This window comes from Mastigoproctus giganteus, chromosome 1 (assembly GCF_048544385.1).
Source record: "Mastigoproctus giganteus isolate SK-2022 chromosome 1, ASM4854438v1, whole genome shotgun sequence".
Lineage (NCBI taxonomy): Eukaryota > Metazoa > Arthropoda > Arachnida > Uropygi > Thelyphonidae > Mastigoproctus > Mastigoproctus giganteus.
In genome coordinates, this window is record NC_143575.1 from 202642500 (window position 1) to 202658549 (window position 16050).

The 16050-nt window shown below is 36.0% G+C and overlaps 1 protein-coding gene across 7 annotated transcripts in view; it reads right to left on the reverse strand.

Moving 5' to 3' along the window:
- LOC150091454 (protein still life, isoform SIF type 1-like) overlaps positions 1–16050 on the reverse strand; it is a 1372582-nt gene that overhangs the window by 68316 nt on the left and 1288216 nt on the right. For all 7 annotated transcript variants that reach the window (XM_090375616.1, XM_090375656.1, XM_090375640.1 and 4 more), the window contains 2 exons: positions 7102–7220; positions 6763–6939 (listed from right to left, as the gene is read on the reverse strand). In XM_090375616.1, coding sequence (XP_090231742.1) covers positions 6763–6939; positions 7102–7220 — 296 coding nt within the window. The remainder of the gene's footprint in view (positions 1–6762; positions 6940–7101; positions 7221–16050) is intronic.

Here is a 16050-nt window from a genome sequence, read left to right on the forward strand (position 1 = left end):
TGCATAAGAAAGGAGATAAATCAGAAATTGGAAATTATAGATCAATTAGTTTGTTATCCCATATCTACAAGTTGTTCACAAGGGTCATTACTAACAGATTAGAAAGAATACTTGATGAGAATCAACTGAAAGAGCAAGCTGGCTTTAGGAGAAGATTCTCAACTATGGATCACCTTCACGTAATATCACAGCTAATGGAGAAAGCAAATGAATATAAAACACCATATGCCTGGCGTTTGTGGATTATGAAAAGGCGTTTGACTCCATACAGCATAAGGCAATGTTCCGGGCACTGGAAAGACAAGGCATAGATACTCCATATATTATGATTTTGAAGAAAATATATGAGAGTGCTACATCCTTTATTAGACTAGACAAAGACAGTAGCAAATTTAAAATCGAGAAAGGAGTTCGACAAGGAGACACAATATCTCCGAAGCTGTTTACTGCTGCCCTTGAGGAAGCTTTCAGAAGATTAGACTGGTCGCAGAAAGGAGTCAATGTGAACGGAGAGTACCTAAACCATTTACGATTTGCAGATGACATTGTGGTCATAAGCCACGATCCCAAAGAATTAGAGGAAAATCTTAATCAGTTATGCACGGTTAGTAAGGATTTTGGACTAAAGATGAATATGGCTAAAACAAAAGTAATGATGAACAAGTATGCCACAGAAAGGGAAATAATGATTGAAAGAGCAGTAATTGAAAAGGTGGAGTCGTATAATTATCTGGGACAAGTTATTAGCTGTAATAATGATAAATGGCTGGAAGTCAAGAGAAGAATAAATTTTGGATGGATAGCATTCAGGAAATATAGTCACATACTGAAGAGCAATATCCCAGTTTGTCTGAAACGTAAAATAATGAATCAATGTATACTCCCCACCATGACTTATGGAAGTGAAACTTGGGCACTCACCAAAAGAATGGAAGAGAAGCTAAGAACTACACAGCGAAGAATAGAACGAATTATATTGGGAATCAGACTGTTAGATAAGAAGAGAAACACATGGATTAGGCAGCAAACTCAAGTAAAGGACATTCTTATCAAAACTAAAGAACTAAACTGGTCTTGGGCAGGACACATAGCTCGAAGACATGATGGCAGATGGACTAAGAAAATAACAGAATGGTACCCAAGAGGAGCTAGAAGAAAACCTGGAAGACAAAGGCGGAGATGGATAGATGAAATTCATGAGTTTTTGAGTAGTAAATGGATGGCCAGTGCTCAAAACAGAAGGAACTGGAAAGTTGCTGGAGAGGCCTTCATCCTGCAGTGGATTGAAAATGGCTGATGATGATGATGATTCTAATTTTCAAACTATTTTTTTTTTTTAAATTCCAGCATGGCTTCCACAGCGTCTCAAAAGAAAACCGAACCAAAAAAAAGAAAAATTATTCAACGAAAAGTGGACTACATTTTTGCCGAGGCAAATACTAAGGCAATCTTCTTAATTTGTAGAGAATTTGTGAAAGTTTTCAAAGACTACAATTTGAAAAGGCATCACACGCAAAAACATGCTGTGAAATTTAGTGCGTATCGAGGAATGTGTCGTAAAGACAAAATAGTGGAACTGAAAAAAAAGTCTATCATCTCAACAAAGTTTTTTTAAAAAAATAATAACTCAGAGGATTCTATTGTAAAAGCTAGTTATGTGGTTGCAAACCTGATAGCAAAAAAATCAAAACCATATGCCGATAGTGAGTTTATTAAGCAATGTATGGAAAGTGTGGCAGATATAATTTGCCCTGATAAAAAAGGAGATTTTCCTAAAATCAGTTTGTCTCACCAGACTATAGCCAGGCGAATTGATGAAATAGGAAAATGTATTAAAAAAGATACATTTTCCTATTATCAAAGGAGACTAGAGCTGCTAATTTTAAATTTTATGCTTTGGCTATAGATGAAAGTATTGATGTTACTAATACAGCTCAATTGGCAATTTTTATTAGAGGTATTGATGACGAATATAATATCACTGAAGGAATGGCTTCTTTAGTGCCATTAAAAGACACAACTAAATCAAGAGATTTATATGAAGCAGTGAAAAATACGTTAAAGTGATTTTCTTTGTCCATTGTGAACATATCTGGTATAGCTACTGATGGTGCCCCAGCAATGATAGGTAAAAGAGATGGACTTGTAAAATTAATAGAAGACGATGCAATTGCCTCCCAAAATTTACATATGATGAAATATCACTGCATAGTACACCAAGAAAATTTATGTGCCAAAGCTTTAAAGATGGATAACATCATGAAGATTGTCATCAAGGCTGTAAATTTCATAAGGACCAAGATATTGAATCATCGCCAATTCCAGGAATTCCTTAAATTTATGGATGCTGACTATGGGGACATCATTTACTTTTCAGAAGTAAGATGGTTAAGTCGAGGTAAAATGTTGAAAAGATTTTATGATTTGCGAAATGAAATCAAGTCGTTTATGGAATCAAAAACAAAATTTGTGCCAGAACTTGATGATGAAAACTGGCTCACAGATTTGGCATTTTTAGTAGACTTGACCGCTCATTTAAATGAGTTAAACATGCGTCTTCAAGGTGAAAACCAACTGATCAATACAATGTTTCAAACTATAACAGTGTTCAAAATGAAACTGAAACTATGGCAATCTCAAATTAAGGCAAACAATTTTATGCATTTCGACATATTGGCTAAACACGGTCCTGTGAACAACGAAAAATATGCAGCCTTGCTTTTTGATTTGATACAGGAATTTGAGAACAGGTTTCAAGATTTCCGGAAAAATCATCAATCTTTTGGTATATTTGTGACTCCATTTTCAGTCGACATAAACATATTACCTGCCAATTTTCAAATGGAATGCATAGAGCTCCAATCTGACATTCAACTTAAAGAAAAATTTGATCATGTCTCTTTACTGGACTTCTGTTGTTATGTTATTTGGTTTTTAGGAGCATTAGCAACTAAGGCCATATTGCTCCGGGATATGCGGTGGTCATTGCCTGACCTTTCCGCATCCTCCGTATTTGGTGGTGATGGGCTCGAACCCCGGTCTAATCAAGAAGCGTGTGCTACGCACTGCTGCTCCTTCCCACCTGGCTACGGAGGCACCTTTACTGGACTTCTATAAGATATATCTTCCCAGAGAAAAATATCCCTCGCTCCACAATCATGCCTTATTCATGTCATCGCTATTTGGAAGCACTTACATTTGTGAGCAGCTATTTACAAGGAGAATAAAACTAGAACCAAAATATCTGACGAGCACCTTGAGAACTCACTGAGAATTGCAACTACTTCCATCGAACCAAATATTGAAGCATTAGTGTCTCAAAAACAATGTCAAACATCTCACTAATTTCTTGTTGCTGTCTTGTCTTTTACTTTTATAATAAAAAATTCATGAATTAATGAAGTTTAAATTACTTAAATATATATTCTATGTTTTTTTGCTCATCAGCTATCATTAGTGTATTTTATGTGTGGCCCAAAACAACTCCTCTTCTTCCAATGTGGCCCAGGGAAGCTAAAAGGTTGGACACCCCTGCACTATACTGAAATATCACACATTTCTTGCGGTGATTGCAACTCATCGTACCAAGGTTCTACACATTTGCCGCTGAATTTTTGTGTTAATCAACACGCGGCTTCAGTTCGTGCTTCTTGTTCAGCAGCGTCAGAATTAGCTCTTCACTGCTGTTAATTGTGTTCATTTGATTTTTAATTATTTTTTACTGTAATGTAAGATTTTTGATTTTTTCGTTTTAACTGCTGGAAAGTATCATACGGAAGTATTCTATGTATTATATTGAGGTAAACTTTTCTTATTATTTTACAAATATTGATATCAGTGTAGAACGTATTGAGCATTACAGTTCTGGTTCATACTATATAATCACATATTCATATTATTTGACATCACATATATTGTAATTTTATAGTGAAATATACACTATATTACTGTCACATGATGATGGGTATAGTGTAGGAGTATTACTGTACTTGTGTATTAGTTTAGTGTGATATTTTAAATTAAAACTAGAATCATACATTAGACTATAGTAGCAAAGGCATTATGGGAATGCTTTAACTTAGAGGTGAACTACCACAGGAAATTCTACAAATCAGAGTTTTATAGTGTGTGCTACTTCAGTATTAGCAGTTCTCTGTAGTGGGATGTGATACAACCAGCCTTTGTGTGGTTTTGATGCATAGAATATCAGGAGATTAAATGCAAATATGAGAGCATGAAAAAAAAAAAAACAGTTAATGCCATCTAAACAATTAAAATTGATGATGAATAACTAATTAAAATTAGTTATTCATCATCTAAACTTCTAATCAGTTATTCATCAGGCAGGTGAGTGCCTGATGAATAACTAAAATTAGTTATTCATTATGATGAATAACTAATTAAAATTAGTTATTCATCAGGCACTCACCTGCCCAACTCAATATTAGTACCTACACTTGTGCATTGTACAACACACAGGACTCACCAAGGGTAAAAAAGGGCTAGTCCCAGAGGATAGAAAATAAAAATGACAAATTTGAAGTACTGGTTAAGTATTCAAATAGAACAACTCTTTAAATTGGTTAAAATTTGGCTCATTATATGGATATCAGAAACATGGCACTTCTCAGACACATAGGATCCAGAATTTGAATATGGTGAGTAAAACATGTACAAAAGGATACAGGACAGAAATTGGGGGAGGGAGAGAGTCATGCTCTTCATTAAGAAGCACACAGAATGTAAGGCAGTGCACCAAGTTGATATGAGTTCCAAGTGTAATTTTGAGTCGGTTTAGTGTGACTTAAGCACTGGCAAAACAAAAATTAGAGTAAGGAGTATGTTATAGGCCAGTTGACTGCGATGAGTATGATGAACAACTATACAGGCAAATAGAGGGGATAATGTAAAATCCTGCAAATATCTTCTAATGAGGGTTTTACTCTTCTAGATATTGACTGGAATCGCTCATAAAGTAGCACATATTTGTGGATTTACTGAATGACTTTTATAGAACAGCATATTAGAGAGATAACACAAGAAAGCAATACTCTTGATATGCTTATCAGCAGTACTCTTCATGCATTAAGAATTTTCAGGTAAAGGAACTACTTGGTGGCAATGAACACAATGTATTTATGAGGGATTTATTTAAAGACATAACTAGTATAAGTGAAAAAAGAAAGGAATTTGCTATTGCAAAGATGACTACAGCAGTCATAAATATTTTTTAACTGATGTTAACCTGCAAATTCTAAATGGGAAATGTTTGGAATAATAATTGTAGACACTACTAAGCTTTTTATACCAATTAAGAGATATTAATCAAGCTTTAGGCCTAAATGAATCTCACATGAACTAATGCGAAGATGATCAGATTATGAGAAGACTGGTTAAAAATGCCAAGAAAATTAGGGAAGAATTCTTTGCTTTTGCTAACACTAGAAGAAAACAGTTAAACCACATCAATTCACTTTCATTCTGAAATTTACTATTTAAAAGGAAAAACAGTGGTGGACACTTATGTTCACCTGGAAGTGCTATGTGTATTTTTGTATTTCTTTCTCTGCACTGAAAATTGTTTTTATGCTTATTTATTTTATACTACTTGAAAGTGACAAACTGCATGTTCATACAGCACATATTTCGAGCATATTACTTTTTTACGGATTATAATACATGGAAAATATTGATTACACATCTTAAACATTACATCACATTTCTTTGGCATCATACTTGAAGGATCTTGCTAAATCAAATTGAGTTTTGTACCACACAAACCAAAAAAAAAGATTAAATGTTACATCAATGACATAGTGCAACTTTTTTTTTTGCACATTCCACACAACACTAGAGATGAATAATTAAATTAAGCAAACATTTTCTGAATTACTTGAAAAATTTGATTCAATGGCAAATGACTTAATAATGAAAATAGCAATAAGAGCTTAACTGACGGTAATAAAAAAATTAAGCCGATTACATAATGGTACCTCAGACTGAAAAAGTCTGAAAACTTATATGATTTGAATATAAATCATCTTCAATGGTAAACCTAATTTTACTAATTTTTGTGAAAATTAAACAGAGAAGAACTATGTTAAGTTGGTAATTAAAAGTATGGGTCAAAAAAGGAGTCTCTCCTGTTGTAAATCCATGTAATTGGTGTAATTATCTGTTTTTTTTTTTTTACATCCATGTCACATTTCTAAACAATGTTATTTTATGTGTTCATGGAAGCGTGCTTACCAATTTCAAATCTGCTAAAAATTGTACCTCAGACTGAAAAAATCTGAAAACTTATATGATTTGAATTAAATAATTTCCAAGATTTTTTGTAATTACATGTGACTATGTCAGATATGTAAATCCCTGCCTTTCATGGCACCAACGTGGAAATTGACAACAAATCCAAAAAGACCAGTGCCTTTTTTACTATTATGTTTTTTCTAAAAATTCTTTTACTTTAATAAAATTCCTTCGCTTATGGTTACGTTATAATCGCTAATAGCAATATTAAGTTTACCACAGTCTAATGAATTGCACTTTTTTGGGGAGTGTTGTACTTCTTAATGGTTTCTATACCTTAAGTTCCCCCCCCCCCCCCAACTCTTTCCTCTCTCCTATGGAAGTCCATTCAGCAAATCTTTATAATGAAGTCTCTAACATTTTGGATAACTAGAAGAATACCACTAAAACTTATGACAATATTTTTATAGATTAATAACAAGGAAAACCTCTGTAACTACTACACATGCTTACCATTAATTTTTTCTTCTGTCTTATACGTTCTTTACATAAAAATACTACGGCAGTCTTGAATACAAAACACATTGCATGCAATTCTAAGCCTTTTTTGATCTTTCCTAGGAACTCTGAAATATTGAGCCATTCCACTCCTGCATAATATAGCAACTCTCCAGGACTTAAGTCTACATGCTATAATAAATATATAAAACAATGCTTTTAACAAAGAACTTTTTTATTTTTACTTCTTCTTTACTTCTAAATGAAAAAATATTTAATTTTAAAACTTGAATGACAATGAAAATTGTAAACTGAAAAAAAAAAATAATAAAAAAATAACAAAATAACAAATACCTGTTTTGGTGATTTCAAGTGTTGTCGATGTAAATGATCAAATATTGCACCATATTCTTCATGAATCCTCTGCATTTCATTAATATGTTCAGCAACCCTTTCCATTCCTTTTAAGGCCTCTATAAAAATTAAAAAATTTTTTTTTTTTAAAACACAGCAAAATGATCTACATGGAACACATTGGAAAATTAAAGATGTATTTGACCAAGTTCAATATTTTCAATATTAAAAGAGCTATATAGCTCTTAATACTTGAATATTAATAATTATAAAAAAAAGACTGATCTGAAACGCAATCCTTTGCAATATTTGTTGTACTCCTTTTTTAATTTTCACATACAGAGTAATGCTATACATGAATTATTATGTATACACGAATAACTTAGTGTGAACTGGTATGCAAGAATTATTTGCTAAATTAACTGATTTTCTGAGGGAAAAATTGTTCTGGTATTAAAATTTTGCAAAGAAAAGATCTGCAAGAAAAACAGAAACTTTGATTTTTTTTTTCTAAAAACTTTTTTTTTCAGATGATTTGTTCAAGTAAAGGACAATTCACTACATGCAGTGAATTTTTATACTTCTGCAGGAAACTACTACAACCACTAACTACAACAGTGAAAAACACCAGTAACAAGTTTTGTTTTTGCTAACATTCATTAATGCTAAAGCTGGGAAGGTGTAATAGCAGGCTTTCATTGTTCATGAGGTTATATTCCTGAAGATATCCGAGAACTGCAAATTTATTAAAAATGATGTAAAGAGCCTATGGATAAAGAGGATTAGGGTGTTAGCTTGCGAGGCATTTTTCAATAAAATACGAGGGTAATCCAAAAGAAATGGTCATGGCCTACATGCATTACTCACCCCAATACAACTGCTATTTATCAGGATAATAATTTAAAGTTTAACTTCAGCATTAGCGTATTGAAACAGAGTTCCTACATTGAATGTTTTGGAAAGGATGGTGATATTTCTTCATGTCAGATTACAGTTTCAGATCAAAGATCTTTTATCAACATTGAAACTATACTATGTGGTCAAATGCTGACACAAATTTATGAATTCTTGTGGTAAGTCAAAAGAAGATCATAACACAATTTCACATTGGTTTCATTAAGGTCAGACCAGTGCTAAAGACAAGAAGCACTCATACAGACTGGGAACACCTAAGGATAACACATCGGCCATCATTATTATCACCATTTTGGAGGAAGACAGACATAAGATGCTATAAGTAACCAACAAATCTGGAATACTGAAATCATTTGCTCACTGAATTTTAACTGTGGTGTTACAAAAATGAAAGTTTGTAATCCAATGGGTCCCACATCTGCTGAGTAGCCATCAGCAAAACAATGAGCAAAGCATCAAAAAATTGCAATGCAGTTACTTGCACATTACTGAGAAGGTGAAGGGTTTTAAAAAAAGTATTTTTGCCATTGATGAGACATGAACTGAAGTATCATCCATCTAATTAGACACTTGATGAGGTCGAATTAAACAGTAGAGGAAGAACGGGATCCAGGAATTGTAATATGGGCAGCCAGGAAGTCCTACGGTGTCCTATAGGTGATTTATCGAACATTATCCTGTAGAGATTGGAGAGTTCATAGTCCCACTGTATAAGGCAGTTGCGAGACCAAATTTCAGATGTGTCTAAATATGGAGACAGACATCTAAAAAGGGTCCAAAGATGGGCAATGGGCAACTTGCATGGTGAGATCAGCGAAGGAGCAACCATACAAGAAAAGACTCTGATTATGTGGGCTACAGAACTTAGAAACCAGGCACCTCAGATGGGTTAGTAAAATGAATGAAGGTGGAATTTTCACTGTTATAGAGAATTCCAGAACTTGAGGAGGGACATAAATTCAAATTAAAGGGGAAGAGGTTTAGACTAGATTGTAGGAAGTTTACTTTAAGTCAGCAAGTTGTTGATTGCAGGAACAGGTTGCCTTTGCAGGTAGTTGAGGCTGACAGTTTGAGTAAATTCAAAGGTCAACTGGATAGTTACCTATGTGAGGAGGGAAGCAAATAATTCATATTTTCTTTATCTACTTTTTTTTTTTTGGCCAGTGTAGCAAAAGCCTGTGGCTTCCTTGCACTCTAGGCTCTTACTATTACTATCTTCACTCTACCCATCTATATGTTGCCAGCAACAATCAAGGCTGAACAAAAGGTCATCATGGCCTATGATTATGAGGACATTATTGCTGCTGATTATGTGATACTTGGAAGATCAGTAACTGGAGACTATTATGCTATATTTGTCTGTCAGAATGTATGCCTGAAAATTCTGTTAAAACCATATTAACTAAAGCAGATACTTGAGGTATTAAATTTGTCTCTTATGAGCACACAGGATGATAATAATTGATCAAGTCAGAGATGTCATCACTACTTCTGAAAAAGCCTCCACAGTTCCACTGTATGATGTAGTAAATGAGAATGGTTCTGTTTTTTAAGCCCAGTCTGTTTATGGTGATCCACCTTCATCACCTTTTTTTTTCGGAAAGTGTGTGTCCATGTCATCTTCTGGATGAAAATCCAAGATTGGTTCATCAGAGTTGGCACCACCACCATTATTATTAGTCGTATTGTGCAAGTAAGCCTGAGGCTTATGTTGCACCAGCCAAAAAAAATTTCCAAGTTACCCTGAGAGAGAGAGAGAGAGAGAGAGAGAGAGAGAGAGAGAGAGAGCTAGAAATGAATCACCAAGAAAGAGAAGAATGATGATATCCAGCTCAGGACCCTGGGTGTGCCATACCCATGTTCATTAATATATTATTGTTGTTTATCTTCTTAGTTAGAGTTTATGTTATCAGTTTTATAATTTCTGTCAGTTTGTGAGATGCAGTTGCTTGAAGATGTAATTGGAGTATTATTGGCTGTCTACTATCTTCAGTTCCTCAGGGGTCAGTTCCAAGGATGTGATGAGAGCATTGATCTGGCCCAATCTACGATGGGTATTAGTATTAGCAATGGAAACATGGCACAAGGAAGCTTATGCTACACCAGACAAAAAAATAATAATAATAAATAATAATAATAACAATAAGAAAATAAAATTTAGAAAAAATAATAATAAGAGAAAAGGAAATGGACAATCTATGCATTTTGCTCCTCCCATTAAGCTGACATTTGAATTTCCCCAAACTATCAGCTGCTACCACCCATTTAGGTAACTTAATTTCAGTAATTTATAACTCGCTGGCTAAAATAAAACTTCCTGCAATCCAGTCTAAACATCTCCCTGCAGTAACTTGAAATTATAGCCCCTAGTTCTAGAAACATTAATAACTGTGAAATTTTGTTCTCATTCATTTTACTTATGAATCTCAGAGCCTACATCTCAATCTATGGCATCTAGTTTCCAAGCTCTGCAATCTACGTATTCAAAGTCTTTCCTCATATGGATGCCCTTTTGCCGAGTTACCTATCTTTGGACCCTTTCAAGAAGCACAATGTCTTTCTTTACGTGTGGTCTCCATACTTGAATTCCAAGTGTGGTCTAACAATAGCCTTATCTCTACTATCAATTGTTCAATAAATCATCGATAGGACACCATGGACCTTCCTTGCAACATGTCTACAATGCTCAGAGAACTTCATGTCTGACTGTGTCGTAACACGCAAGTCCCTTTCCTCCACTACCTGCATTACTTCAAATCCACCAAGTGTATAAGTTATTTTGATGTTACTCTTTCCCAGCTGTAATACCTTACACTTTGCTGGATTAAAGCATAGCTGCCATTTTTCTGACCATTCCTGAAGTCTATCTAGGTCACTCTGAAGAAGCTCTGCTTGGCAGTGATCATTAACTACTCTACCAATCTTTACATCACCTGCAAATTTAGACATCACACCCTCTATCCCTTCATTGATGTCGTTTATGAAGATCAAAAACAAAAGTGGTCCTAATACTGATCCTTGAGGAACCCCACTTCTTACATCAATCCAATCTAAGGAATAACCATTTATCACAACCCTCTGCCTCCTGCCTTGAAGCCATCCAGGTACCCGTCTAAGGATTTTCCCTATGATTCCAACCTGTTCCAGCTTATAAAGTAACTGCTCTCATGTGGGACTGAGTCAAATGCTTTGCTGAAATTCAAATAAACAATGTCGAAATTATTCCCTAAGTCCAGCTCACGAGTGACCCTGTCAAAATAGCTAACCAGATTAGTTAAACATAATTTTCTGTTTACAAAACCATGCCAAGTATCCTTCAGAATTCCATTTCTATCTAAATGATCCTGAAAATCAACCCCAGGGGCTCACACCTGGTATGGACTTGGGACACCAGGGTCCTGAGCTGGATATCATCATTCTTCTCTTTCTTGGTGATTCCCTTGTTTTTCTTTCTCTCTCAGGGTAACTTAGAATTTTTTTTTTTTTTTTTTGGCTCGTGCAGCATAAGCCTCAGGCTTCCTTGTACCATATGGCTAATAATAATAATAATAATAATTCAACCCTTAATCAGTGTCTCCATGATTTTCCCTACTACTGAAGTTAGACTGACTGGCTGGTAATTTCCCACTTCATTCTTAGAACCGCCCTTAATTATTGGAGATACATTGGGACTTTTCCAATCCAACGGAATCACTCCTAAGTGCAGTGATGCTCTTGTAATTAGCCTGAATGGTTCAATGCACTCACTTTCCACCTCCCTTAAGATTATAGGGTATATGCCATCAACCCCAGGAGCCTTATTTATCGGATGATTGTTTACTACATCAGCATGTTCGGGAGGCAACTAGAGGGTGTAATACTCTTGATTTGATTATCAGTAGTGATTCTTCATGCATTAAGAATCTGCAGATAAATGAACCACTAGGTGGCAGTGATCACAGTGTTCTGAAGTGGGAGTTACTCAAAGAGGTAACTACCATTAGGGGTAAAGGGAAGGGGTATTGCTTTTGTAAAGGCGACTACGATGGACTGAGACAGTATTTAAATTCTATACAGTGGGATCAACTGATGATGTTACCAAGAGCAAATTCAAAATGGGAAGCATTCAAAGAACTTATCTTGGAAGCTACTAGGCTTTACATACCAACTAAGAAATATTGTTCAAGGTTTAGGCCTAAATGGATGTCAGATGAACTAATGAGGCATATGGCAGAGAAGAAAAATGCATGGGATACATACAAATTAACACGTGACACAGAAGCCTATGATAGATACAAGTTGATCTGTAACCAAGTTACAAAGGAGGTTAGGCAGGCGACGGCAGATTACGAGAGATCCTTGGCAAGGGATGCGAAGAAACACAGCAAAGAGTTCTTTACTTACGTAAACTCTAGAAGGAAGGGGATGAATCAGATTGGTCCACTTGATATCGATGGGTCAACTGTTGATGATCCTGCTCAGGTAGCTAACAAACTAAATGAATATTTTGCATCGACATTCACACATTAGGAGTTATTCAGCGAGGGGAATGCCAGAGGTGTATTCAACTGTAGCAGTAAGCTAGAGAATCTTGTAATAACTGAGAGTAAAGTGGAGGAGAAATTGTTGAAGATAAACACAAGAAAGGCACCTGGGGTGGATGGAATCTATCCAGTTATATTAAAGGAGGCAGCAAAGGAAGTAAGCAAACCCTTAGCCATAATTATGAGAGCTTCCTTGGACTCAGGGGAGGTACCCATGGACTGGAGATGTGCAAATGTGACCCCAATTCACAAGGGAGGATCAAAGGTGGACACAAGTAATTATAGACCTGTGAGTTTAACTTCTGTTCCAGGAAAATTAATGGAGGCACTGGTTAAAGAAGCACTGCAGGATCATCTAGACAAGACTTCAGTTATAGCTCGGACACAGCATGGTTTTGTTAAGGGGAAGTCTTGCCTGACCAATTTGATTGGATACTATGATGCAGTCACAAAAGAACTGGATGCAGGGAATAACTTTGATATTATATACTTGAATCTTAGAAAGGCTTTTGATACTGTTGCACATGGAAGACTGCTGCACAAATTGGAGCAGTGTGTCATTGGAGGCAAATTGCTGCTATGGATAAAGGGGTGGTTGAGGGGGAGAAGACAGAGAGTGGTAATCAATGGACACTGCTCATCGTGGAGTAATGTTATTAGTGGAGTCCCTCAGGGTTCAGTATTGGGTCCTTTATTGTTTTCTGTATTTATAAATGATATTGATGATGGTATATCAAGTTTAATGTCCAAGTTTGCAGACGATACAAAGGTTGGCAGGGTTGTCAAGGACTGACACTATGCTGCTGCAACAGGATCTGGAAAGGTTGAGCAGATGGGCTGAGAGGTGGCAAATGAAGTTTAACATTGACAAATGTAAAGTACTACATATGGGAAACAGCAACCCCAGAGCAACGTATCAACTCTGTGGTACTACACTGACAGTGGTAGAGAATGAAAGGGACCTGGGGGTGGTTGTGCAGGCAGATATGAAGTTCTCTGAGCAGTGCAGACGGGCTGCAAGAGTAGCTCATGGTGTATTGTCAATGATATATAGGAATTTTTCTAGCAGGGATAAGGAGGTGATTATTTCCTTGTATAAGGCAATGGTCAGGCCACACCTAGAGTACTGTATACAGGCCTGGAGGCCTCATTTCAAGAAGGATGTAGAGCTGCTGGAACGAGTACAGAGAAGGGCAACAAGATTAGTGAATGGAACAAAGGGGTGCTCTTACGAAGAAAGGCTTAAGTTTTGCGAATTACAGTGTCTGGAGACTAGGCACCAGCGAGGTGATCTGATAGAGGTGTACAAAGCCTTGAATGGTTTGAGCATGCTCAATGCTGATGGGATTCTTCCTCTTGCTCAGAATAATCACCTGAGAGGGCATAAATTCAAATTGAGGAAAGACAGATGTAGGATAGATGTGCGGAAATTTGCCTTTAGCCAGCGGGTGGTTGGTAGGTGGAACAGACTTCCATCCCTTGTCGTGGAAGTTGATAGCCTAAATAAGTTTAAGGCTCAGCTGGACAGGTATTTTGAACGAACAGAGGGGTGAAGTGGAAGTGGTTATTTTTTATTTATTTATTTTACTTTATTTTTTTTTTTTTTGGCTGATGCTGCATAAGCTTGCTTTCATGCATCAAATGCCTCTACTAATGCTAATGCTAAAATACACGTGAAATTTCAACATCATTAATTACATATTTTTTTAACTTTGCTCCCATAATTTCTCATTGACACAAATGGCTTTTCTTCTGTAAATATCAATGCAAAGTAACTGTTGAGTTCATCTGCAACTTCAGCTAGGTTATCTAATACTACCCCATGTCCATTACATCAGGGTCCGATCTGGTTTGTCCTTCTCTTCTTGACATTGGTATGTGTGAAGAATTCCATAAACCCATATAATTCCATATAACTTTTCCATGCCGTCTTTTTCTGCTTAAGTAATCTGGCAACTTCCTTATTCATCCAACTTGGAATCTTCCTCATGGAGTACTTTTCTAATGGTATATATGCCCTATTATGTTCTGGTTCATGGTGATGAGGTCTAGAATAATCTTTTCCAGACACGTTGATACAAATAACAATCATCTAGTTGATTTAAAAATTTTGTCCCCCATGTGGAGTTTCCTTTCCATTTGCTCCAATCAATTAGACCATTCCATTTTCATGTAGAGGCTATCATCATAATCTTCACAATCACTTGGCCTGTAGATTACTCCCACTCTCACTATACCTTTGCTTTCAACTATCTCACACCATACAGATTCTATACTAGCATGCGGAACGTCTGAATCTGGGAAAGCTTTTGTCGCGCTCAGGCTGCTTTTGATAAGAAAGCATGACCCCAACATCCCTTCTATCTTCCCTATTCTTCCTAAATACATTATACATACCATACTGAAACTAACCCCCTATCTCCAGGTGGCACCACATTTCTGTAAGCCTTATTATGTCAATGTTACTTGTCCAAACTAGCAGTTCAAATTCACTCATTTTATTGACAACACTTTTGACATTACTGTATAAACAATTAAGACTTAAGTGTTCTTTTATAGTTAACTACCCTGACACACCCCTTAAAATTATTTATGCTCACTTCCCTGGCATTAGCTATCCGCTCATTTGAAACGTTTCTGCCCTCAGAACATTTTGCTAATATGTTCTGTTGCAGTAACAAACAAGAACTCTTGAGGTATGTGCAAGCGTTACTTTGACTAATATTATCAGATAAATGCAAATCTAGATTACCCTTGTCCCCCGAAACTATCAGTCTCCCTGAACCTTTAAGGTATCCTCAATAATACTGGCAAAAACTCTTGCACCACCTTTGTTTAAATTTACCCCATCTCTACAAAACAGATTCCTTCTACCTACGAGTGCCAAGCTTAGTCTTGCAGAGTCCTTCAAGTCTTGAGTTAATCCACAAGGCTTTCAGCATATAATCCCTCCTATCATGCCCGGGCAGAATTGTAGACATATAGACATTGTGAACTAACTCAGCATTTCTTCAGCCTGGTCCTATGTTTGTCTAATGAATCATCAGATTATGTATGCTTGATATCATTACCTGACAGTGTGACATCATTAATAGTTGCTCCTGGTAGACATATCCTGGTTCTTTTCCACCTATCCTTATTACAAAAAATATTTCCCATTTCCCTGACAACGGAGTGTCCTAATAGAACTAAGAAATAAGAATCTAGCAATGCACCAAATTTTAACTTAAGATCGGTACACTCCTTACAATGGTGACAAAGAAAAGACCTATGGTTGGGGAAACTGAGACTTCAGTTTGTGTTGCCATTAACTGATATTTTTGGGTTGCTGCTGCACATGTATGTTTAGGTGCATTGAGCATACTTTGCTTCTTGGTACATAACTGTTCATTCTACCCTATACTTTATTATTATTATTTTCCAGAATTCACAGGATTTGTATTAATTATATTGGATGTTGGCCTTTGTAATTTGGACAGTGCAGCATTTCAGTTCATTTGTGGATCTGTCC